This window comes from Lonchura striata, chromosome 3, assembly GCF_046129695.1.
Source record: "Lonchura striata isolate bLonStr1 chromosome 3, bLonStr1.mat, whole genome shotgun sequence".
Lineage (NCBI taxonomy): Eukaryota > Metazoa > Chordata > Aves > Passeriformes > Estrildidae > Lonchura > Lonchura striata.
In genome coordinates this window covers 83,873,171-83,898,030 of record NC_134605.1, presented here as the reverse complement: position 1 = coordinate 83,898,030, position 24,860 = coordinate 83,873,171, and the positions used below count along the sequence as shown (strand labels likewise).

General features: G+C 37.5%; 1 protein-coding gene across 1 annotated transcript; it reads right to left on the bottom strand.

Moving 5' to 3' along the window:
• Positions 1-1,624: 1,624 nt before the first annotated feature.
• SLC17A5 (solute carrier family 17 member 5) lies at positions 1,625-24,777 on the bottom strand. The gene is made up of 11 exons (XM_077782331.1): positions 24,631-24,777; positions 21,259-21,455; positions 19,600-19,833; positions 19,070-19,157; positions 16,324-16,410; positions 14,987-15,105; positions 13,901-14,059; positions 11,542-11,674; positions 9,465-9,612; positions 4,789-4,879; positions 1,625-3,277 (listed from the first exon to the last, which is right to left on the bottom strand). Exons 1-11 carry the CDS (start codon positions 24,689-24,691, stop codon positions 3,146-3,148), a joined length of 1,449 nt encoding a protein of 482 aa, XP_077638457.1. The 5' UTR covers positions 24,692-24,777; the 3' UTR covers positions 1,625-3,145.
• Positions 24,778-24,860: the final 83 nt, after the last annotated feature.

The following is a 24,860-nucleotide window of genomic DNA, read 5'->3' as shown; positions in this document are numbered from 1 at the left end:
GTTTTGTACCCTTAGACAAAGAAATAGTGAACTGAAAACCACACCCATTACTTTGTGGCATTTCATCTTTTGCAAAGCATGAGGAAGGCACTTGTTCAGGCTGTAAGAGACCATGATTCAGATCTCAGGCAATACCCATGTCACATGCTGTAGGATATTCTGAGAAGCGAATCCATCTCTGTTTCTGATGTTGATAGGAATTTGCACTAAATGTTAAAAAAAAAGAAATTTAAGCGGAATTGTGTCAGAAGCAGATATTGAAGAGAAAGCACTTAAAAATACCTGACAACACTAAGACATGTTCCCAAAGCAGTGGTTCAACTCCTGCACTGAAATGGGTGAAATCTGTTTTTGACCTGACTTCCCTCATTCCAGGTGGACATCTTAATTTGAGGGTTCTTCATGGAACAGAGAGCACAACTTCTTACTCTGCTACTTCTTATCTGTTAAGGAAATGCAGCAAGAAATAACAGTTATGGGATTGTTTCAGGAAGACAGTCACCACAAAAAACCTGGTCATTTTCTGTCAAGATCCTGTGTCACACAGGTGAACTGAGAAAAGAGGCGCTCAAACCCCTTGTTACCCCTGAAAAAACAGAACATGAGAAATGTGTTTGAACTGATGAAACTGTTTCATCTGTTCAAGAGAACATCTGTTCAGAGAGAGCCATGCAAACAGTAGTGTGCCAATGCAATAAAAGTAATATCATGATTAGCAGAAAATATTGTGTCAGCTTTTTCTAACAGTTTTTCCTTTTTGCAAACATGATACAGAAAGATAACACTCAATGGGCTTTTTTTTTGGATATTCTTGTTTGTTATGTGTTTAAAGCCTCAACCAAGAATCCCACTGTATATTTTGATACTTTCAAAAATGAAATCAGAATCAGCTGTATATTATCTTCAGTGTAGCTTGTTGTCCATGAATAATATAAAGATTTAAGCATTTTTTCAGTGCTACTTTCCAAGCTGCCTTAGAAGTTACAGAGTATGCAAAATGAGTAATAATGATGCATTAGATAAAGGGAAAAGAAAATCTATTATGCTGGTCCTAAAACTTCTGGAGGGCTTAACTGCTGATACGTCTAAAATTCAGTTTTAACTAAATCCAGTTCAGACTCATTTAACTGATACAGAGAATGTCTACATACACTTCTACTGAATCTACTCCATTAAGTATGATTTTAAAATTTAGATATTCAGCTGAACAGTTTTCAAGGAAAAAGACTAAAAGCAGAGAAAGCTGAAGTTTCTGACTTCATAACAGGTGGAATTGCAACCCTGTCAATATGCTGCCCTGATGACAATCTCTAGAAAAGCAAAGGCATATATTAATTTAAATTATATACAATTATTTATTTTTAAAAACATTTTCCTCCTCCTTTTTAACCTGAAGATACTGAAAGAGTACAAATTTCATTTTACATAAAGTGAAATTTTTACTTTTATTACAGTGTAAGGTGGAAGATAATACTTACCTGTAAAGCCAGACAAAAACCTTCTGAGGAAGGTAATTTTCCAAGAAAACATTAACCATTCCTTAATCCAGTCACCAACCTTGTTGTTCAGCATACTTTGAAAATGGTGTTCTAATCTCAGGGAGATTGTAATTTTCAACAACAGATGCACATGTAAATATTCAATCAATTTATTGTAGAAACGCTGAAGACACAATATAGTTTTAACATACTCCCACTGAATAAGTACTAATTTCATCTGAACAACACATTCTTTATTGTGGAAATGCTGCAGACACAAAAAGAGATTTAAACACAGTTTAAATCCATCATCAGAGAACATGAAACTTCAAGGAAGGCCAAATCAAAATGGCTCTTAAAGCTAAAAAGAAGAGGCAGATGCCATTTCCTAGAAATGAAGGAAGGTAGGCTCCACTGGAGCAACTTTAGTACTGGGTTTTCTTTTGGACTGGTGATAAATGAAAAACCCAGAGCCCAATGATTTTTCCTTTTTACCTAATTGGTCCAATCCAGGAATCTTTGGCACAGGAATTTTCCTTTGCTTTGTGGCTCTAGCATTATTCAGCCATTTGTTCTTAACAAGAGTACTGCTTTTTACTTTTAATCCTACTATGTGGCATTTAAGTGTGTGCTGTGCAAAGAACGCTCAAATGTCAAATTCTATCTTGATAGGAGAGTAACAGCACCAGGTTATTGCACTAGTTCTTTTATACTCAAATTTTATCTAACAAACAAGGCTGTTAAGAACTGATTTCCTCATTATTTGCTACACTGGCCTTATTTCATTTACACCAACAGGCTGACAAACCCATCTACATGCATTGATTTAAAGGGACAAAAAAATTAATTGCCAAACTGAGAGTTATTTTAAGGTAATCATGAAGATAATCTACTTCTAGTTTACTCTTGTACACTGCCTAGATTTAAACCACTGAGCTGCACTGCTTCTTCTTTGCAGAAAGAAATAAAAATAAGGCTTATTTGAAAACCTGCACTACAGAGGACACTGGTTCACTCTCTCAGTTCCAACGCTACATTTACTTCTTTGCTGTGAAACTGTATTAATGAAACAGGGAATGTTTATATATTCAGAACTTGTGCATAAATTACAAGTAAATCACATGCATTTTTTAGCCATTGTTAAAACAATGACAAAATAAAAAGCACTATAAAAGATTGTATGAAACTAGAGTTGCTCTACAATTTTTTAAACATCAAAAAACTATCAGTTTCATAATGGAAATCAAAACACATTTTTGGGTACAATTCTTTGCATGTCATTCCTCCTTATAGTGCTAAAAAATCACTTTACTTTTTCCTCTCATTTTAGTATCAGTAAACATCTGCCTACACACTAATACAGAAAATATTAATTAAAAACTGGAAAGTATTAGAGCCTAGCACATGGATTTAAAATGTCTCTGATCATGTATTTGGTATCAAGTTCTAGTATAAAATTTCTATAGTTAATCCAAGTAGTTTCTTGTTAGGAAATAGAACACAATTTGCCAGATTATTTTCAGTACAAAAGATACAGAGATAAAGTAGTTTAACTGAATAGCTCTGAAGACTCCTAGGCATCAGCAGGGAAGGCACTTTTCCAGTCACACAGTTCTAAGCACAACGGGACTCAGCACAGCTTTGGTATTTCAACATCTCCTTCAGTTTCAATTCAAGTGATATCCACTGACTGCCCAGTCCTGAACTTCTCCACTTGCAAATAATGCAAAGAAAATTGCTCCAAATAGATTAATAGAGGCAGCAATATAGAAAACCATCTGCCATTCTCCCACAGTATTCTGTCAAATGGAAAAAAAAAAAAAAAAAGATGCAGTCAGTTTGCAGCTACACATTAAAGAAAAGGTAACTTTAAAATCCATGCTACATGCCTTGCCTATTTAAATGTAAATGCCATTCAGCAAGATTTCACAGCAACATAAAATCATTATAAACATAAGAGATGAAATCATTATTAAAGTCAACATCAGTTTTATAACACAGCTTACACAATCTTATCAGAACTACATCACCCTACCTGGATCAGTTTATCACCCAAGATGCAGAACCCTTGATACAAATGCAGACAATGTTACTGTAAGGAAACACTACCTTGTTTTCAGATCAGGTGATCCAAGAGCTGAAGTGCCCTGCACTGTGAGTAAGCTATGCCCAATGACTACTATATGAACATTCCAGCCTCATATGCCTTTTGGTCCAAGCAAGGTAACTACCTTAACTCAGATTTCAAGAGTAATCCTCTAAACTCTGGTATTTAAGAAAGGCCTTAAGAAATGTGTAGTCAAGAACTGTGGTTTATTTGCTTTTTGTTGCTTTTTTTTTTTTTTTTCAAATAAAGAAATAATATCTATAGATATCTTAAAGATTTGGGGGTTAAGTTCCCTATGATGCCGTAACAAACTTGTAAATGACTTTACTACAAAAACAGAATACTTGAAGGATTAGTACAGAGGGGAAAGAACTAAACTGAACAAAAATACCCTAAAACAACCCACTTGTTAAGCTATCTGGAAGAACTGATTTTACTCAAATCATATGTTAATGAATATTTTCTGATTGTTTTTGGTTAGAGCATGGTGAGTTTGATCCCCATTCACTTAAGAGCTGGACTTGAAGATCCTTGTGGGTCCCTTCCAATTCAGAATATTCTGTGATTCAGTGATTTTTAAGAAATCTTTAGAATGACCTCCAACTCCAAAAACTTCAAGTGTATCACTAAGCTTATTCCTCTCATCTCCCTTTCTTGAAAGATTTTAGAATAATTCATATGTTCATTGAAAAAATAGTAAGCAAAAACTTCTCAAAAGCCCCAGTGCTCCCTTTTTCTATCCAAATCACTACACCACCTTGTTAGTCAAATCTAACACTAGAATCTAGTTTCTCACTTATCTGACAAGTGCTGACATTAGAACTCAACACCTCACGTGAGAGCCTAATTAAAAAAAAAAACAAGAAAGAACTTGTTCTAATTTAATAAAACAATACCACAAGTGTTTCATCTAGCTAGCATTTTATCTACTGTAATAAAAATATATTAATTTTATTCCTAGAGAATATAAGGGGTCAGTAAAATTTTCAAGTCTTACAAAGGTCTTGGATTTTACCCTTATTTTCCTGGTCAGAATTGGGACAATAAGAGCTAGGAATTAACTAATGCACAACAATGGAACAACATTTACAGGTGTAACCCTGTAAATGTTTTATTTATGGACTGGAGACTTGAGAAGAGGGAATTTCTATTCAACTGAGATAAAAATGTAACAACTGAAAAAAAAAAAAAAAAAAGACTCACATTATGAGTGAGATTTTTGGCAATAACTGGCCCCACCATTCCTGGGATAGTAGCAAAAGAATTTGTGATCCCAAGGAGAATTCCAGCATACCTGCAAGAGAAGTTGTTAACACTGCTTATTAACTTGTAAGTCTTATCAATCATGGAAACAATTTGGCTAACTTAGTCTTGATCACACAAGAGAAATTAAAACACAAATATTCCAGTGTGAATGACTTGCTTTTCTTCTAATAACAACTGACAGCTTGGCACATACATTTTAATGGACATAGTTTAGTGGTGGAATTGGCAGTGTTAGGTTAATGGTTGGGTGTGATGATCTTAAAGATCCTTTTCTACTTAAAGGATCTTCTTAAAAGATCCTTTTCCACTTAACACTGCATGTCTTTATTTTGCATAGGCTAGTTATGGAATTTAACTTAAATTGCCTATGGCTTTGCTCAAGATCCATAATCCAAACCCACATCCCCTTTGCTAAGCCACAACCAAACTGTCTGCAATGGATCCATTGGAGCAGTTAAGGACATACTGCATGTCTTGAAGCAGAACAAGAAGTATGAACAAGTGCTGTTTGCCATCAGCAAGAGTCAGTTCAGGTTCCATTGCTAAAAATTTATTTGCCAAGTAAGCCATATCAGCAGTGTGCCTGGATATCCCCACTTACATTACGAAGTGTATATTCCAAAGACAGGAGTTCAGAGTGCTGTGGCAGTCCTTCCCTTCAGCTTTCTGTGGGTCAAGGCCAATGGGAAATGGATCTGACTAAACCAGTTCTGCTGGTTGTAGTTCCTGCAGCTCTATTCTGAGGGCTCCTGTTCCATGAACGTGCTGCTCTCTCACACACAAATGTATGCGTATGCACCAGCGGCCATAAAAACTTGCTGGGAAAAGCTGGTAACTTACTTAATATCTGAGTCTCAGCACCTCTAAGCAATTCAAGACCTCTCTCACAGGCATGTTGCAATACCGAAAGTTTGAAACTGTTCCACAAGTGCAGACTTGTGAGAGAGACTGAAGAGAACTAAGAGCCAGATATTCCCCAGAAGTTTGACCTTCTAACCACCAGGCCACAGATCCCTGTTTTAGATTTTAGGTGAATTTGTTGGGTGAAGCATCATACAAAATACTAATAGTTACAGTTTACAGTAAGAAAAAGGAATCATACCCCAGTGATCATTTTAGGCTGTTCAGAGTAAAATTATGTCCTCACCAATATTAACATAACAGAAACATATTTAATCTCTAAAGAGAAATGCATAGCTTTGGAATTTTCTTCACCAAAACAGGAGAATTCAACCATACAGCATTGTTACAAAAGATTGCAACATTCATTCCAGTGGTATTAGAAAAACATGTGGTTTTTTTTTCCTGAGAAAGGGAAACAATCATCTAGCCTACTAGTTGATTTTTTTCTTGAAACTCTACACTACTTATCAGTTTAAAGCATGGCAATGCTTTAGTTAAAACTTCTTTATTTTTTATAAACCTAGCATGCAGTCTTCTTATCTTGGAAAGTGGTTTAGCATTAATAGGCCTTTATGAAGCTGAATGTCAAAGTGTAAAATTTTCCCTTAGGAAAATAAGCACATAAAGCAAAACCCTGTTTAAATCCTTTAAGTAGAACCAAATGCACTTTAAATGTCTTCAATGTGTTTAAGCACTATGATACTGCTAACAGACACTTTTAAAACTAAACACAGCTTAATAGTTTCTCTGGTCAACAAAGATATTTGGCAACCAATTGCTGGCTAAATGCCTCTATTTATGCCCAGTGTTTCTGACATAGGTTGCATTCTTGATAGTGCTCGCTGTTTGATGCAGATAACTGTGACGGCACTCCCTTAGTGCAGTGGAAACTCCCACATGAAAAGGGAAAGCAAAAAGTGACATGTCTATAGACCAGAACCAATAGTAGGCTGTTGGTCAGGTTCTTATGGCATAGTAGGGATAACCAAATACAACTTAACTTGCAAGAGCAGTCAAATAGTAAAAAAATCAAGAGTAAAAAAATCCAGCAATGTTAAGTATTTCGTGTACAACAGAGCCACATGAATATTACAAGGGATCATGGTAACACCACTATTAAAATCTGTAATAATAGAAAAGTACTAATGTCGATTTAAATAGCTAAAATGTAATATATATTCCCCAAAAGAACAATCTTGTCTGCCTCCTGTCCCCAACCCATCCCCAGTCTAATTCACTAATGGCATAATAAATACATGTTATCAGCCAAAACCACATAGCAAATACTATTGTTAAATAAGCATCAGTATTTTCATTCACTTTCTTCCTGTGAATATAATAATTATTTTGTTGATATTACGCAAGTTTTAGTAGCAAAAAGGGACCATTTGCTATTCTTGGCAGCACACTTTCAAACAATCTAAATGAGTATTTGTGCATTTTGAAATTGCTTTGAATAATTTCTGGTTTTTCTAATGTCTTTCATTCAGTAAATTATGAAAAATAAATATTGAGCTCTAAGTATAGTCTTTACTGAGGTTTCCTTCACAATTTTATGCAGACTCTATTTTTAGATCTCTACAATTATGTCAAGCATTTCCTTGAAATTGTTCATTTCTGCCTTGATCATTTTATCCAACAAAGTTCAGACAAGTTGCAAAAAATTAATTGTAGGGGAGGAGAAAAGACAGTCTTTTTTTTCTCATCTCAGATATTTTTTTGCATTTCTGTATCTGAATAATTTTTTTAATATGACCTTTGTTACAAGGATGTGCTTTTTTACCTTCTCCATCCCCATTTGAACAGATTTACCCTGAAGTAAAGCATGCATGTGCTGAATAGAAAATCGCTGATTTCAATAAAACAGCACGCACCCTGACCAAGGAACCACCAAGGAAAGTCTTCCTTCCATATGCAGCCGCTTGCCTCTAGAGGCAATGCTGGGCCAAAGTCTCTGAACGATCAGCAAGACACTTGCCGTCTTGCAATCAGTGCGCTCCCTTCTGCCTGCCTGAGAGGGGAGAAGAGCTAGAGGAACTTGTCTCGTGTGAATACAAAGGAAAAAAGCAGGACTTCATGGAGGGCAGGAAGATCAGAGTGGAATTTGGTCAGAGGGATCAGCAGCAGTTCATGTGAGATAACTAACTATGCCTGCTGACAGGCATCAGCACTGTGTAACATCATTTTCTTCTTGTGGCTTTTTTTCAACACCTAAAATATTCTGAATACTGTTATAAACAAATTGAGTCTTGAAATACACATATTTGAAATGCAAAATGAAGTATCTAAAATTAGAAGACACATACAACATCCTAATTTGGGTAACCTCAGCCATTGCCTGCATACAGAAGTTCCTTGTATGTGTAAGTCACACTGCAGTTGCATGATTTCCTTTTTCCTGTCACAGCTCTATTGCATTCCATGGACAGGTTAAACTGTACTCGCATAACAAGCACTATTTAATACTTATTTTGGAAACTAACTGCTGTAGTTCTGCAAAACTAAGCTTGAAACAGAAGTTGTATAATGGTCCTGTAACACCCCAGAAGAACTGCTTTAAGTACATTTTCTAAGTTCACAGTTATATGTGATTTAAAACAAAGTGCACCACAGAAGCTATTTTTCTTAGCTTTTATATTCAATTCAGCATTACAAGCTGTTTATAGCTGCCACTGATGACTCCCCTCTTGCTTACTATCTAACCTCACCTGCCAAGATTAACTGGATTCCCACTATTTCATATCTATTTGTTAAGTAATAATATTGTCAATGATTGTGGATATGAGCACCATAATTTCAATTGCCAAAGCCTGAATACCATCTTCAGCTGGGACGCAAGGTCTCTCATAAATTGTCTAGATGATGAGAAATTTTTTTAGATGCTACTTCTACAAAATATTTTTTCCTCTCACTTACACTTAGTCTTTTCATTTTACACATTAATACTGAAACACACTTTTCTTTGGACATAAAATCATTTGACCCTGTTCACATCTAAGTGATATCACAAATTGGTAAATGAATGACAAAGCAAAGTACTTATCTCTTATCAGTGCCCTTTTAGAAGAATATACATACACACACACTTTTTGGGAAATGGATAGATCTGCCTAATTATGAATTTGTAACACACTGGAGAAATTACAGCCTGAAGTCTCAACTTTCCATTCTTGAAAATTAGTCATTTAAGAGCAATTGTACATACCTGATTTGTTACCTACTGACAAATCAGGTCAAGTACTTGTAACAAGATTTAGATTCCAGTGTACAGAATGTTTCTCAAATGCAAATAATTTGCCTGTATCACAGTGCTTAAATATGGTAATGCTCATACCAGAGTTTGATAGCTCAGATGGAAAAGTTGAAACGTTTAATTGCATTGTATAGTTCAAAAACACTGTCCTAGTATAAACATAAATCAAAAGTCTATCAAGTCTATAATTAAACAACAGAAATTATGTAATTTATTACTGCAGGATTTAAACTGGAATTATTCTAAAATATTGTTTATGTCATATCCTCTGCAAAACTTGCACTTTTTGGAAATACAGTGATTAATATTGTAAACCCAAGTAATTGTCAGTGTTTACACTGCAGGCCTGTGCATGCTCCATAGCTACATTTCCAAGGCACCCCAGCAACAAAGAAAGAAAAAAAAAGGGGGTCATAAACATTTCACATGCACTAACAACAGTTTCAGCAATACTTACGAAGGTGCTATGTCCAGATGGTTGATGCTGTAGCCTGATGTACAAAATCCTCCTAGTGTTGTTGATATGGTCACGAACGAAACAGCCAGTGCGTAGTTGCAGCCTATGAACCCGGCTGCTACTAAGAACACCGCAGGTCCAATCATCCCTTCAGGACAGAAACCTCAGAATCAATGGGCGTTTAACGCCGGGACGCTTGGAGGCTCCAAGCTGGTTTCCATACAGGACAGAAACCTCAGAATCAATGGGCGTTTAACGCCGGGACGCTTGGAGGCTCCAAGCTGGTTTCCATACAGGACAGAAACCTCAGAATCAATGGGCGTTTAACGCCGGGACGCTTGGAGGCTCCAAGCTGGTTTCCATACAGGACAGAAACCTCAGAATCAATGGGCGTTTAACGCCGGGACGCTTGGAGGCTCCAAGCTGGTTTCCATACGCCTTCCACCCCCCCGGCGTACAGAGCCGGCACCGCGCCGCGCGCTGCAGCGGGACCGTGCGGGATCGCAAACGCTTTAGGGTGGAAGGGCCCTAAAGATCATCTAGCTCCAACCCCCCTGCCACAGGCAGGGACATCTTCCACTAGATCAGCTTGGTCAAAGCCCCGTCCAACCTGGCCTTAAGCACTTCCAGGGATGGGGCAGCCACAACTCCTCTGGCCGACCTGTTACAGTGCCTCACCACCCTCTCAGTAAAGAATTTCTTCCTATTATCTAATTAAAATCTACTCCCTCTTAGTTTGAAGCCATTCTGCCTTGTCCTATTCCCCCTACATGTCCTTGTGAAAAGGAAGAGCAGATGGGTTGCAAAACAGTTGTTGTCTCAGGAAACAGCAACTAGATCAGAAATATCCCACTCTAGTGGCAAGGAACTAGATTAAAAAAATTAACAAAAATCAACATGTTCTGAAAATTACCTCACAAATTGATTTTATTTATTGCTATAAATAAATTGAAGCTGCACTAAAACTGTGAACCCTGGGTGAATCCAAGACAGCTGTAGAGATGCTGCATGATGCACTGGAAACAGCTCATCAGCCATCACGAGCTCATGCACACTGTTTGCTATCTGCAGTTAACTTGGGTAGCTGTTTCCAGGTACCAGAGCCCATTTACATGGCCCCCATCATGACCTCTGCAAGCAGTTGCAAGTACACACTTTTGTTGATCAAGCCAACCTAAGTGCTGCTTTTCCTAAAACAAAAACATTTTTTCTCCTGAGTTATGCATACATGGGTGTGAGGTGTGCAGTCCTGCAAAAATTGAATCACCAAAATAGCATAAGCATAAAGACTAAATGTCTGAGAATTTATTACAAGAGCTGCTTTAAAGAAAGCAATTGAATCAGCTGAATTGAGAAGGCAGCAATGATCACCATACAATAACTTTTATGGATCCTGTGCTTAATCTTCCTTTTTTTTCCCTTCAATTTCTTTCTCCTGTCCCCTCTTTGTTCAGCAATCAACTTCTCTTTCCTAAATACAGACTTTTACTTTGGTTCATTAAAAGCCTGATCTGGCTGACCTGTTGGTGATTTCAGATCATATCTCCTCCCAATTAGTCAAGACCAATTATTTTGGTCTCCTCCCAATTATTTTGGATTCTGTTTGGTCTTTCTACTGTGGTAGCAACTCTAAATTTTGCAAGTAACAACTATTCAATTACTTTAGTCTTAGATAAACAAAACACTGAACAACAGAATAGGCTCATGCAGAACAATAATCCTGTCAGTTTGATACATCTTTTTTGATAACAATGTTTAATTCACCCTTGTGTGGTGACTTTACATGACCATTGATTTGATTTGTTTGCTTTTAGTCCAATTATCTTGACCAAAAAAAAGCTTTTGATAATCTCTTATTGTTCTCTTATCCAGTAGGCCTACTTCTCATGGAAAAAAGATAGGATTTACTCCTGACATATGAATGTACAAATAAAGTTGCTCCTCTCAAGACATGCACAATGCTGCCTCATCTTACAGCAGAATGTCAGACTACTCCCCCAAGCCCTTAGATTTTCCCAAATGGATATTGTTATATTTCATAAGATTATATGTTCCAAAAGATGATACTTGCACCTACCTATGAGGGTAAAACATTTGCGAACACAAACAGTGGAGAAGTTCTGTTTTTCCCGTAAATAATCAGCAATTTGGCCAGACAAAATTATACATAACCAGCAGCCAAAATAAGGCAGGGCAGACAAAAATCCATTCTGTTAAGAAGGTTAAAAGAAGACAGTTAAAACACCAAAATGACAAACCATCCTGACTTAATCCATAACTACAGATGCAGTCAGACCAAAAACTCAAATGTTTAGATCAGCAACTAGCTTCAGGAAGAACAAAACTGTAACTATAATATCCTGTGGATGTTAACCTGATTGTGGAAGTTTTCAGAATACCAATATCAAGTGAGTTACTAAAATAAGTGGAAGCTGTAAATATTATTCAGAATTTTGAAAACTACACAGAATCTCTGGGTTTTGTACTACTGTTACATAACATTATTCCTTATCCATCTGCTGAACTATCTGGTGCTGCCTGTAAATGGAAACAAAATCTAGAACATGACTTTTCATCACATCTAGGCTGGACATCCCACAGTCTCAAAGCTGAGTTATTCAGGATCTGATATTACTTACACTGAAATCACCAGTTAATTCCTATTATTTTAAACATGTGCTGCTTAGACCTCTGCCTGATTCCATCATTTTCTGATGAAGGGAAACAAAAGGTACTACTAAACTGCCCACATTTACAGCCTTTCCAAAAAATTATGGATAGTTACTGATAACAGAGCTATAATTTGACCTTAGCTGTTATTCAAAAGGGGTATTTAAGTAGCAATAGTATGACCTTTATACACTAGTATAAAATGTATATTTGTCAAGAAGTGAAAAATTCCCTAGGAATTTTAAATTGAAATGAAACAAAAAAGTCATCCCCACCTTAAGTCCATTCTACCAGTACTTAAGCATGCTGCCTGTTGGAGTTCAGTGCTCAGTTTTCAAAAACAGTAAGTAAAATTTAAAAAAATAGAGGCAGTCTCAGTAATTAAAAAACTTTTTTGAAGCACTATTCAAAGACACGGCATTATTTTAAACTAATTTCTGTATTTTAGAAAGGAAACTAAACAGCAACAACTGTAAAGTATTTTAAATGGTAATGCAGTTTCCATCTAAATGTGTGGCAAGTTAGTCCAACACTATTACAGAAGCTTTTTTTTTCTGATGTTCACAACAGTCAGTATTCTAACCTACTCCAAAAAGAAAAAATGTAACCCAGACACAAAGGAAACCACTTCACAGCAGAACCTGTTACCATTTAATGCAATGGTGTTTTACAAAACACATGCAACTGAGAGCTGTGGTAGCAAATGACTTTCACAGATATCGATGCCTCTTCAGGGAATACCTCAAGAGGCATAATGAGGAGACCAACCAGCAACTTCAGTTAGTATTTTCCAGCAGCTTGCCCTAATGCAACCTTCTGTTCTAATGCTTAAGTTCCCCATCTTCTCATCGCAAGATTGCTGGTATCACCTTTTTCTTGCATGGCATTCAACCTCAGATTGCTCTAAACTAGTTTGGTTTGCTAAGCCAGGAAAAGACTATGTTAAACTTCTTGCAATTTCTGAGCACCTTTTTATCTTAGTTATACCAGTATATCCAGTTAAGCTATGCCATCATCAAAACTGATTTATTAAAGACAGATCAGTACAGTCAAGTAATTGCTGTAAATAAGAATACTCCACCTTCCCCATCCCCTAATTTTTTCCTGATAAATAATTTCATTTTATAAAATTTCCTTGAAAAGCACTATATCTGGACCTTAAGACTATGGTTTTGTTTCATCCAGTTAACTTAGTAAGAAAACATATTTTACCTCTGCTGCTCATTGAGGAAAGAAACTGACAATCTGGAAAGTGATCCTATCAGAATGAAGCTTCCCTCTGGTCCCTTCCTCCCCCAAACGCCATCCTTAAAATAGTTTCAAAAATGCCACTTGTCTAATGGTTTTCTTAGTTTTATTTTTAACTGGAAATGTTCTCCTTTATCAATTAGCAAAGAAGTAGATACTATTTCAGAAGCCATAAAACTTGGTGTAAAATCTGAAATAATCATTGAAGCCATATAAAAGGGAAAAAAAAATTATAGTTACTGTTTTAAAGCAGAGCAGGTCAATATGGGTACTATGCATCTTCAAACAGAAAACTTAACTTGCAAGCTACCACTAAGGTAAATGTCAAATAAGTCCATAAAGTGGAAATTATAAGACAGGAAACATTTTTGATGCGTCTGCTTAATTGTGTGGGGGTTATCATTTTCCAGCTATATCTTTACATTCCAAGGTTCTTAAACAGCTGCCTCCATTCTAAACAGCAGGTGATTTAGTTTCTTTAATTCAGAAGAAAATCACTATATTTGTGTGCATCTCACCTCTTGTGCATCAAATCGCAGGATCTCCTTCATGTATGTGGGCAAGAGTGTAAGCAGTGTATAGAAAGTCCAGTTGTAAGAGAAGTGTGCCACAACAATAGCCCAGAGTGGAAGGGACCCCAGCATAGGTCTCCAGGGAACAGATTTCTGTGTAGAAAGCTGGCAAGCAGGAGACAAAGAGAAAAGAAAAAGAAGGAAATCAGGATGTTGAGATGAACATTTACTAAATACAGTGCTTTTGATGCTAACCAAATCTATGCTCATGATGCACGCTGAAAGGCACAAAATGAGTCTCAGTTGATAGATGCAAGTCATCAGCAATGAATGAATTACCGTCTTCAATTCTCAATGGAAGTTTACTAAAGTATGTTAATGCTCTGATGTTTACTATTCCAAAGTAAACCAATTACTACATGTTGTAATTCAAAAAGTATGGCTTCCCTTGTTGAAATTTGATGACTTCTGTTTTTATTACAAATAATTAAATATTTAGTCACCCCTCAGGTGTTGATTTAGCTGAACCTTTCCTGCTCAATCCTAGATACCAATGTTGGTCTCTCAGCCAGCTTCACTGTTTTTAGATACATATCCCCCCAGTCACAGGAATTAATCTTATGCAGACTTCAGGAACTGGCTCATAAGCATTTTCTCTGCGAATAGTTATCTATTTCTTAGTCTAGATGGCAGTGAGAAAGAGAAATGCTGTAAAATATTGTATTGCAAATGTTAAAGACATTATACAGGTCTGGATCTAGTCTAAAATGACAGATTTGAGCATTTTTTTAAATACAAAGTTTTTTAAGTAAAGCACCTCAACAACATCTGTAACAAAAAGCATTCTTATAAATGCTTTGTTTGATTATCGATTGCTTTTCAGTTTACAACTGTACTATTTAAAAAAATTTGTTTGAAAATCCTGCCTCCATCTTGTTAAAAATGTTATTCTAAAGATAAACATGTTTACATAAGCATTTAACAAAGCGTAACAGAACATGTAACAAACCATAAACAAAGCTTTACATTAATGACCATGTTTGTGGTTTATGTTCAGACTTAAGTAGGTTGGTCTCTACCAAAGTGCTGTACCTGATCTTTTAGAGAAGACAGTATATATTCTCTTTCAGCATGTGAAATGCTCTTGTGAGTTTCTGGTGTATCACTAACCAACAACATCCAGAAGAACCACCACAATACGCCAAGTGCACCTATTGTTGTGAAAAGATGGGTGAAGACATAGAAATTTTAAGAAAGCAATTTTATTAATACTTTCAGATAATAATAGTCAGAAGTGTTTTCTCAATACCTAATAAAATTTTAATGAACACTATTTTTCTATCTACTTACAAACACTAGTTCCCCAAAGTGGCTTAACAATGTACATTTAGATACAATAAAGAATGAAGATGACTAAGCAGAATGTTTTATTTTTATTTTTTCCTCTTTTTTTTTCCTCTACTTGAAGTTCTTCATGCAGCAAGAAAGCTGCGTGCTCATACATCGGTGTATTTTTATCAGTCACATGGAAAAGCCACAAAGAATATGGCTCACCCTCAGGAAATAAAAAGTTCACATTAAGTTTATTCACAAAAAATACACTGTGCACATATATAGAATATCACTACATGCAGCTTAATTTATGTTGTATTCTTCCTTTTCTTTCTTAACCCAACCCCAGAACTGTCATTTGAAAAAAGCTAACTTTTCAATGATTGGTCCAAATTATTGCACTTTTATGTAACATGGTAACTTGTTTCATTTTGTTCAGTTCTTTGGTTTGAGCCTTTGTGATTTGTAAAAAATTGGAGATTTTTTTTCCTGAGGAAATGTAATTCTTCTTTTATATATTCCGATTCTGCCTTTCCCATGCAAAATATGAAATTGCTCAGATACATAAACAGACCTGTAAAAGGCATTAGCTAAGACATGCTGTTTAAAAAAAATATTTTCTGTTTCAGCTTCCTCCAGAATATGTCACAGTAAACATGCTATGCATTCCTTCAGGGTCCCTGTGACTTCTAGAGACTTTTCCAGGTTACATTTTAAGCAGCAATAACTTTTCGCATGTTCTTTCATTCAAAGTTGAGATTTATTCCTGGGATTAAAGTTATTAACTCAATTTCACACTTCAAATAAGAAATTTCAGCCTGTTGTTTTCAAGTGGTGGGAGAGCTAAGAGCATTTGACTTGTACCAGCTTTTGTCCAACTCAGAGACAGCTTTGCTCACTGGAAGAAGGCTTATTTAGCCATTCACTGGAATCTACTTAGCCTTAAACATCTCTAATTGCCCAGAAGGAATAAAACAGCAACCCAACATGTCAAACAAGCTTTTAAAACTTAAAATAAGTTTTATAAGATATGCTTTTCAAAAATAATATGGATTGTACTTTTAATAATAAAAAAAATCAAAACAACACAAACTCACCAAATATGTAGAACACATAAACCCAGTTCATGTAGTAACAAATTAAACCAGATAGTGGCAGAGACACAACAGTTCCCAGCTGTGCACCTACCAGAAGAAAGCAAAACAAAGTGGAAAAATAATCAAATCTTCTATCGAACCCTTAAGTATAAGTGTCATTTCAGAGTTATTTTATTTTTCTGTAATAATTAATGAATAAAGATTGTCACTGCCACTAGAGGGTTGTGCTTTGCTTTAAAGAACTACAGGGACAATGAACTGCCTTGGCAGCTGCAAGCAAATAGAGCCATAAAGCCCTAAGACGCCAAAATTAGAAGCAACAAGCAATAAAAGATAAGCATTCTTTGCATATTTGTCATAGTAAAGTGATGGCTCTAACATATCTAAACCAATGCAAATTAGTCAACTGGTACTGCTGCAAAACAAGAGAGAGCTGGACACAGTATAATTAAGGCCTTGGGAATATAACATAGTTAGTGAGTAGAATAGAATAGAATAACAATATAATGACAATATAGTTCATTTGCATTTCTCATATCTCCTTCTAGTGCCACAAAACCAGGAATGCTAGAAACATGAAGCAGAAGTCAGGCATATATAAACAGTGAGTTCAAATTCCACGTTTCCTGAATGTGACAGGGTCTAGGATCAAGGGAGAAGGGAAAGATGAGCAGATTCTAGTTCAGAATAAAGCCAAAAGCCAGAAAGAACTATTCCTGTTATAATTCAACATACATTTTGCAAAGAGTAAGGATGGCAGATGTTTCCCTTTTGAAATCTAAACCAGAAACTCATAGTATTTACATACTTGACACTCTACTGGTGATAAATAGTAGGTTTTGTCTCTTAATGTTAGCTGCAAAGTTACTTCTCCAAACTTAATCTCCACTCAGAAAATACTAAGATTATGTTGATATCCTGACTACCTAGACTCCATCTTCATGGGAACAATTTTTATCTGAGGCAGAAAGCTCCAACAATGAATAAAACCACATACATCATGCAAAATATAAATCACAGTAACAGCTACATATAACCTCCACCACATGTTCTCTCAGAAAATCAACACAACTGTGATTAAATTAACTACAGACCACATGACTGCCAACGTGGAAGGAAAGGAAAACAGTCTGCCAAGATTACACAAGATGTATTATCCACCCGTGACTGCTAACAATGGGCTGTTCAAGGGTACAGAATCTTCTCACTAGTACATTAGCATATATTTTCACACAATAAAAAAGGACAGTTTAAAAGCTCTCAATTACTAAATGCAGTAGAAGGTAATCCCAACTCTGTATGCTCTGCTTGTGTGCTGGGTCTCAGAAGAAGAATTATTTTAAAGTAGATTTAATTAAATGCGAAGATTTTTAAAAGAATAGAAAGAAAAAAGCTTCTTGATGCATTAGATGAGTTGAGGTAGCTCTTTGAAGGGTCACTTCAACAAGTGATGAGACACTTAGAGCAAAGTGAGGAAATGGGAGGAAAAAAGATTAAGGTTGCATCCCTCTGGGAAAAGTGAGTCACCAGACTGTCTTAGCACCTTAAGAAACTGTAGCTAAAGTTTACATTGTATAAATGTCTGTCTTCTTGATAAAAAAACAAATTATTACTAATAAGAGTGAGCAAAGCAAACCATTACATTCAGTTACTTCAGTAACTGAATACAAAATTTGTCATCCTCAAAGAAATAATATCAATTTTGACTAGCAAATTTAGAAACCTGTAGTATTTGCCCCTCAAATACTGCACTGAGCAATGTGACTGACCAATAAACCCCGAAAAAGATGGCTCAGTGGAGGCGGGCAAGAACAACATGTCCTTCACCTGGGGATAACACTGGGTGTGACCAACCACAGCTGCTGCAAAGAAGCTGACCTTATCTCAACAAAAAGGGCACCAGAGAATGGCTTTGGTTTAGATAAGCAGGACCAGCTGGCGGTGTAAATGTTTCTCCTCATTCAGTCCATTAAAAGTGAGACTGTCACACTGACTTAGCCAGACCGACAAGGGGAAATGAGTACATGGGTCAGTCGAACACAAAGTACAAAAGTTAAACAACAGAATTTCTGAGAGAACAACAGACTTGACTTGCAGTCAACCCAAGTTGAAGTGTATTGCAATTGCTGTATTTTGCTAAGTGTCAACTTACACTTGCTAAGTGCTAACTTACATTTGTACCGTGCTTTCAGTACATTCCGTATCACTTTGCTAAATCAAAAATCCTGTGTAACATCAAGTATCTTCAAAGAATTAAATCTGATATCAAACATGACACCTCCCAGACACAGAATATCTAGGACAATTTGGTCAGAGTATTTGACTCCAACAAAGAGCTCTTGCAGCAATACAAGGGACCTTGGATGTTTTCTCCCCCAAGTTCCTCCAAGAACACTTAAAAAACCCTCCCAAAACCAACCAAACAGCTCTATCCTGTGACTGCCCCAGCTTTTTTGTTCCTAATGCTAAATCTTTTTTTTGTACAGTATCTTCTATTAATCAGCTTCACAGTAATTATTTTCACCACTAATACCAAAGTTTATACTTATTTGTAGATCAATACCTTTTGTCAGGTTATAAAAAGCATGAATAAACGAAGAAAACTAATGGAAAGCAAGATTTACTTCAATGTTACACTTTCAGGATTAAATGCTGATTACAATTTACAATATAAATCCCTTTAAGTCAATCCTCCCTGTTACTGTAGAAAAATTTATAATCCCATTATCAGTGTGGGAATTCTCACCTGCATATGAAATACTAAGGAGCTTGCTGCGTTCCAGTGGAGGAGCCCAAGAAGACCACATTGAATGCATAGCTGGGAAGGTAACACCCTAGAAAACATAATTTCATACTGTTGAAATGCAAGGATTTTAGAACTCACTTCAACTTTACATGTTTCAAAGCACACTTCATTAAAAAGCAGTAGTACAATCTATTAGTTTGTTGTCTACCAAGAAACCACTTATAAAAATTGTGCAAGGCATGAGAATAAGGAAGCAGAATTAATTTCTCCTGCTTTTGAGTCTGTATGTACTGGAAAAGCAGCAGCAATACAAACAACATTGTTTTGAGGCCCTGGTTTCTGAAAAATGAGAATAGTTAGGCTAAAATATAGTGCAAATGCTTTAATTATTCTAAAAAACATAAAACAAAGCCACTCAAATGAAACAATCCATATACTATTCCAGCATAACAACCCCAGAGTCTAATCACTATAATTTTAAACAAATTATTCAGACACGTTTTCAAATTACATAGAGGAAACAGGATTACCTCTCCCAGTCCTTCCAAGGCTCTGACAGCTATGAGGTAGCCTACTCCCAAATTTGCAGCTAAGGGAGTAAGCAAGGTGAATACAGAGGTACTAAAGATGCCAAACCCCAGCAACAGTTTGCCTCCAATTCTGCTTGCAAGATATCCTCCTGGAATCTGAGTAATAATATAGCCATAGAAAAAAGAACCAAGGATCCATCCCTGAGTGTCAGCATCCCAAGAATACTTTTGTCCCTAAGAAAAGAAAAAAATCCAACAAAATGCAGTAAGTTAAAGACAGCAGTTTCTCTGACCATATTTTTTATTACATTGATCTATTATTTAGTCCTTTTTAGATAAATTTCATTTTTTTTGTGACCTACTCCCTAGGGTCTCCTTTTGCAGCACTCACTTGTACTGCAATCACAATTGTGTTAAAAGCTAGTTCAGGTAGTTTACAATCTGTTTGGACATATCTAACCCAAGCATGAAAATCATCACTACATGAAATACAAGTGCTCTGTCAGTTATCCCTTTTTGAATTCTAAGCAGCTTGGGTTAGGTGACAGGTGCTGACTGTGTAAGTTTGCCTGAGTACAAATCCCACTTCCAAATCACAGAGTGGACATTCTGTCATGCTCAATAAAAAGCCTTTACCTGCAAAATATTTACGGATAAAAAGAAAACAAATAAGGAGATGCATGTGCTTAAATTTAATGTCAAGAGAGAGAGCAGTTAAGGACAGGGCTCACAAGGGTAAGTGGAATAAGGGGAGAAGCACAACAGAGGGAAGATGAGTTTAGTGGATAATACAATAAAAGTGAAGATGATTGAGACAGGAATTTGCAGCTATAAAGGAAGCCAGCAAAAAGACAAGAACTGTTGCCCAATCGATTCTGAAATTTGGGATCACTTCCAAAAGACCAATTTTTCTGCATCTAAATGAGCAGCATGCATTTCACAGAAATGATGAGACAGAATCTTCCCATAAAGTTCACCATTATAATTTGTTTGCGATAAATAATAAATTACTTCTAAACAGGCAAACAAAATGAAAGCAAGAAGATTGCAAGAGTGTTCAGGACTACTTCAACCACAAGACAAGATCTGTACAAGTCCAAATTCACAAAGTTAGTTTTTTTTTTTAGAAGTCTGCTTTTCCATATCCAGCAGTTCAGTTATGAAATGTGATTTTAAGGATTACTGGAATTCAGAGGTAAAATATATAAAGACAAAATGCATGATCTGGGAAAGAGATCGAAGAAGTGAAAAGAGAAATATTACATGTTAATTTGTAATTAAATTTCATGCCATTGTGACTGTACAAAGAACAGGCAAATTGGACAGTAATGGTAGCTCTGATGCAGATATAACAAAAAGAATTGGTAAGTGGCCTATAAAACAGTGAGTCATGGTAGATCTACGTCATCAGATTAGCCAATTTCTAAGGAATAGCACAGAAAAGAGGTATGTAAAAAAGCTGACCCTGAGCACAGCCCTTCTCAATTAGCTAGTCATTTAAGGCTAATATTTCCCAGAATAGCTTTGAAAGAACCACTGGAAAGGCCATGCAGTAAAAAATAGCCTGTTCTCTTGTCACCTAATATGGTTCTATCTATCACAGAGTTCTAAAGCCACTTTGAGACACCACATTACAAGACAACACGTCTGAGACCTCACCGTAGTGTTGCGAGAAACATTTGTGGTGGAGGAATGCTCTGGGCACACATTGGAAGTCACATTCTTTGCTGAGCTTGTGTCAGGTTCTACCATATTCACCAGAGCAACGCTGAGGTTCACACGCAATGCATACAGGAGGAAGAACCCAAAACAGGCCAGGACTGCAAGATTGTAGCGAGCGGAGCAGCATGCAGGGACTGAAAGGAGAGCAAAAAAAAAAAAAAAAAAAAAGTTTAACAGAATAAGAAAAACTCATAAGCAGTTTTTACTAAGGTTGTCAGAAATCTTTGGGTAAGACAAAAAATTAGCAAGAAGACAAAGTAATTTTTCTTCTTATGGGGTTTATTCAATAGATGTAGAGTCTGGGGTGGTTGAAAAATTGCAAAACCCCACTTTCATACTGATATGCAAAGCAAATGTAATCCTCATGTAGACAACAGGCTACCACACTAGAGTGGGTACTGCAGAGGATGCATCGTGTGTGGTCTGTAGAAGTGGATTTAGAAACAGTTTCAGAAGTCCTCTCCAAAATACTGTAGTATTTATTCAAGACATAATTTCACACTTGAAAAACCCCAAAAACAATTAGTGGGAAAGCCTGTAATATACAAAAAAATAGCTCAAGAAAGACAAGTACTCCTAAAATAGTGCTGAAGCTACTTCAGGCTGTTTTCTAGGATAAATTTCCCTTCTATAAGTTTGCTTACAAGGGAATATGCATTTGCTGACAGCTGCCAACACTACCAGAAAGGGGAATGGCAAACATTGTGGTGGCACTATGAATCAGTAACAGGTTCCCAGTTGCCCAGTACACCCTCTTGGCCGCCACAAGACAAAGGAAATGAGTCCGAAGATTCTGCATACAATCTGTGTCGTGACATTACGTCAACTCTGGCAGTTCTTTATACACAGATAGCAGACTATGCACTCTAACAGTTATTGATTTCCTACAGCAGCACACAGCAGCATTTGGCAGAGAGCATTCATCAGTGCCAGGAGATCCAGACCAGAGCTGAGATGTAAGAGTTTAAATCTCTGCAGCTACTCTTTGTGAACTGGGAATGCCTGAAACTACTGAGCAGGAGTGCCAAATTGAGCAGGAACTACTTGAACAATCTACTGAATTTACAATAGAGTGTAGAGTTTCCCCTCTTGTGAGGGAGCTATGTTACTAATATGAAGTTGTATAACTTGGATGTCTGAAGCTCTGGGAAGGCTGGAGATCAGCAGATATTACATCAGTTTACATCAGTCTGCAGTGATCTCATCTTTCAATACTTGGAGTTCAAATGATGAACAGAACAAGTACATCTATCAACAGGACTGACCAGAGCCTCATCTGCTACTGCAGTATGTCACTTGAGTGGATTTTCTGATCTGCAGTAAGAAACCAAGGACATGCCCTGTGGACAACGATATCTTCCTCTTCCCAGTAACTCCCCTGAAAAAAGGAATGAGCCTACGTGATTTTACTTTTCAGGGGGAGCACCAACAGAGCCTTCCTGCAAGATAGCTTTTCATGAAATTAACAGAACTTTCCCACTTTTGAAGTCTAATCCTGACAAACTTTATGTGAAGTTCATTATGACTGCACAAGTTGTTAAAATGACACAGAGATGCTGTATTTGCTATGTTAATTTAATAAATAAATAATAAACAAGGCTACTGTACAAATATGCAAAACCCTACCAGACCTGTGGTAATTACAAGTTTTGCCTCAGAAGCATTTGATAAAGCCATCCTGGAATTTTAAGTGACAGGAGGGAGAGCAGCCAAGATTTTATTGCTTACATTAAAAACAACAGGCACTGAGAATAGGAAGTACTACACAAAAACTAGTCAAGCAGCTTTGTTGTTCTTTGTTGTTGTTTAAAAAGCAATTTGCCTTAAGTAGAAAATGTAAAGTCATATAATATTTAAAAATTACTATAATTACAGGTAAGGCTACTTAACTGTTCCACTTCTTGTAGTTGCTGGAGTTAACACAATAATAACAGAAAGATGAATAACACACTGATGATGTAACCCTCCCTTGGAAATACAGATTAACTGGAACATCCATTAGTCTTCATCTATAAGTCTCCTACTGGTATACAATTTGCATGGAGAGAGAGCAAGCTCCACAAAACAGATGTGCAAGAACTTAAGGTCACTAGTGTCAGATTTGTTTTTCCCCAACTGTAAATATTTTATTAAAAAAACCTAACAAACATGTAGAATTGTGGGTTCTCTGTCATTCCATCATGTGCATTTGCAATATCTAAGAATATTAGATCAGGTTTACAGAATGGAAGACTCGAGAAGATTACAGATGCATTTCAGGAGAGGGCTATAACCAGAGACACAAGCATTCAGCCCCTAAAGTTTAAAGCATTGAGTTCAAGGTCTTACCTTGACTAGTAGTCTTTGGTCCTACATCTGTAGCGAATTCTGATTTCAGGAGCATATTTTAAAACACTGTAGCTATAATTTAACAAAATGCTTAAACTGCAGTTAAAAAAAGTCTGTGCTGCAAGTTGCACGGCAGTTTAAAGGAAGTTGCTCATCTGCAGTAGTTTTCCTTGTGGGTGAGGTGAGCCACCTCCAACTGGAGCCCGATGCATTGTGCAAACTTAAGAACATATTGCTTGAAGAAGACTTGAGCTCAAATTCTCTCCTTCTGGCACTTTTAAAGTAATTTTCTTAGCAGCACCACTTGATGCAGTTGCACATTTGCCAAGTAGGTTAAGGCATTTTTGCATGGCATGCTAAAGAAACTAAAAATCTTGCTCTACTCTTTATAGGTTGTACATTCTGGGAAGCAAAACAGCACAGATAAATATAAGCATGCGGGTTCTGTTGTTAAGCTCTGACCGTATACCGAGTCTCCTCTCCTACCTTCGTGCATCCTTTCAACCTTCCTTCCTCTCCATATTTGCAACAAGCAATTAGTCTCACCCAAATTCTGCCATCATATGAAATTTTGACACAATCTCGGTGGACCTCGGTAGCTTTTAATATTTGGACCGGTACTTGGGCTGGAATGCCTTTACTGCAACAACACTGATCCGAGGGCTGGTGTCTGACAGGGCTGCACGCCTGAGCCGCCACCGACAGAGCCGCGGCCGCTGCCAGGACTCGTGGCCGTGCCTGCTCCGGCACCCCGGGCACGGCGGCGTCCCCGGCACCGACCGCCACCAACGGCGCGGGGGGCGGCGCAGCTCCCGGGCCTGGCACGGCTGCCCCCGTCACCGCTTTTCCAGTCACCGCCTTTCCAGTCACCGCCTTTCCAGTCACCCCGGCACCGACCCCGGGCCCCGCAGCGGCGCTCGCTGTCCGCGTCTCCACGGCAACGCGCCGCCGCCGCACAGAGGCAGCTGCCGCCCGTCTCACCCGTGTCGGGCTGGGGCTCCTTCAGCAGTGGGGTGCGATCCTCTCCCTCCTCGGGCTCCATCTCGCTGCTGCCACCCGCACCGCGCAGCGCGCTCAGGGCCAAACCGCCCGGCGCCACCGCTGCGGCCGGGAGCGTGGCGCGGCGCGGCGCGGGGCGGGGCGGCCCGACCCGGCTCGGTTTGGCTCGGTTTGGTTTGGCTCGGCTCGGCCGCTCGGCTCTGCCCCGGCGG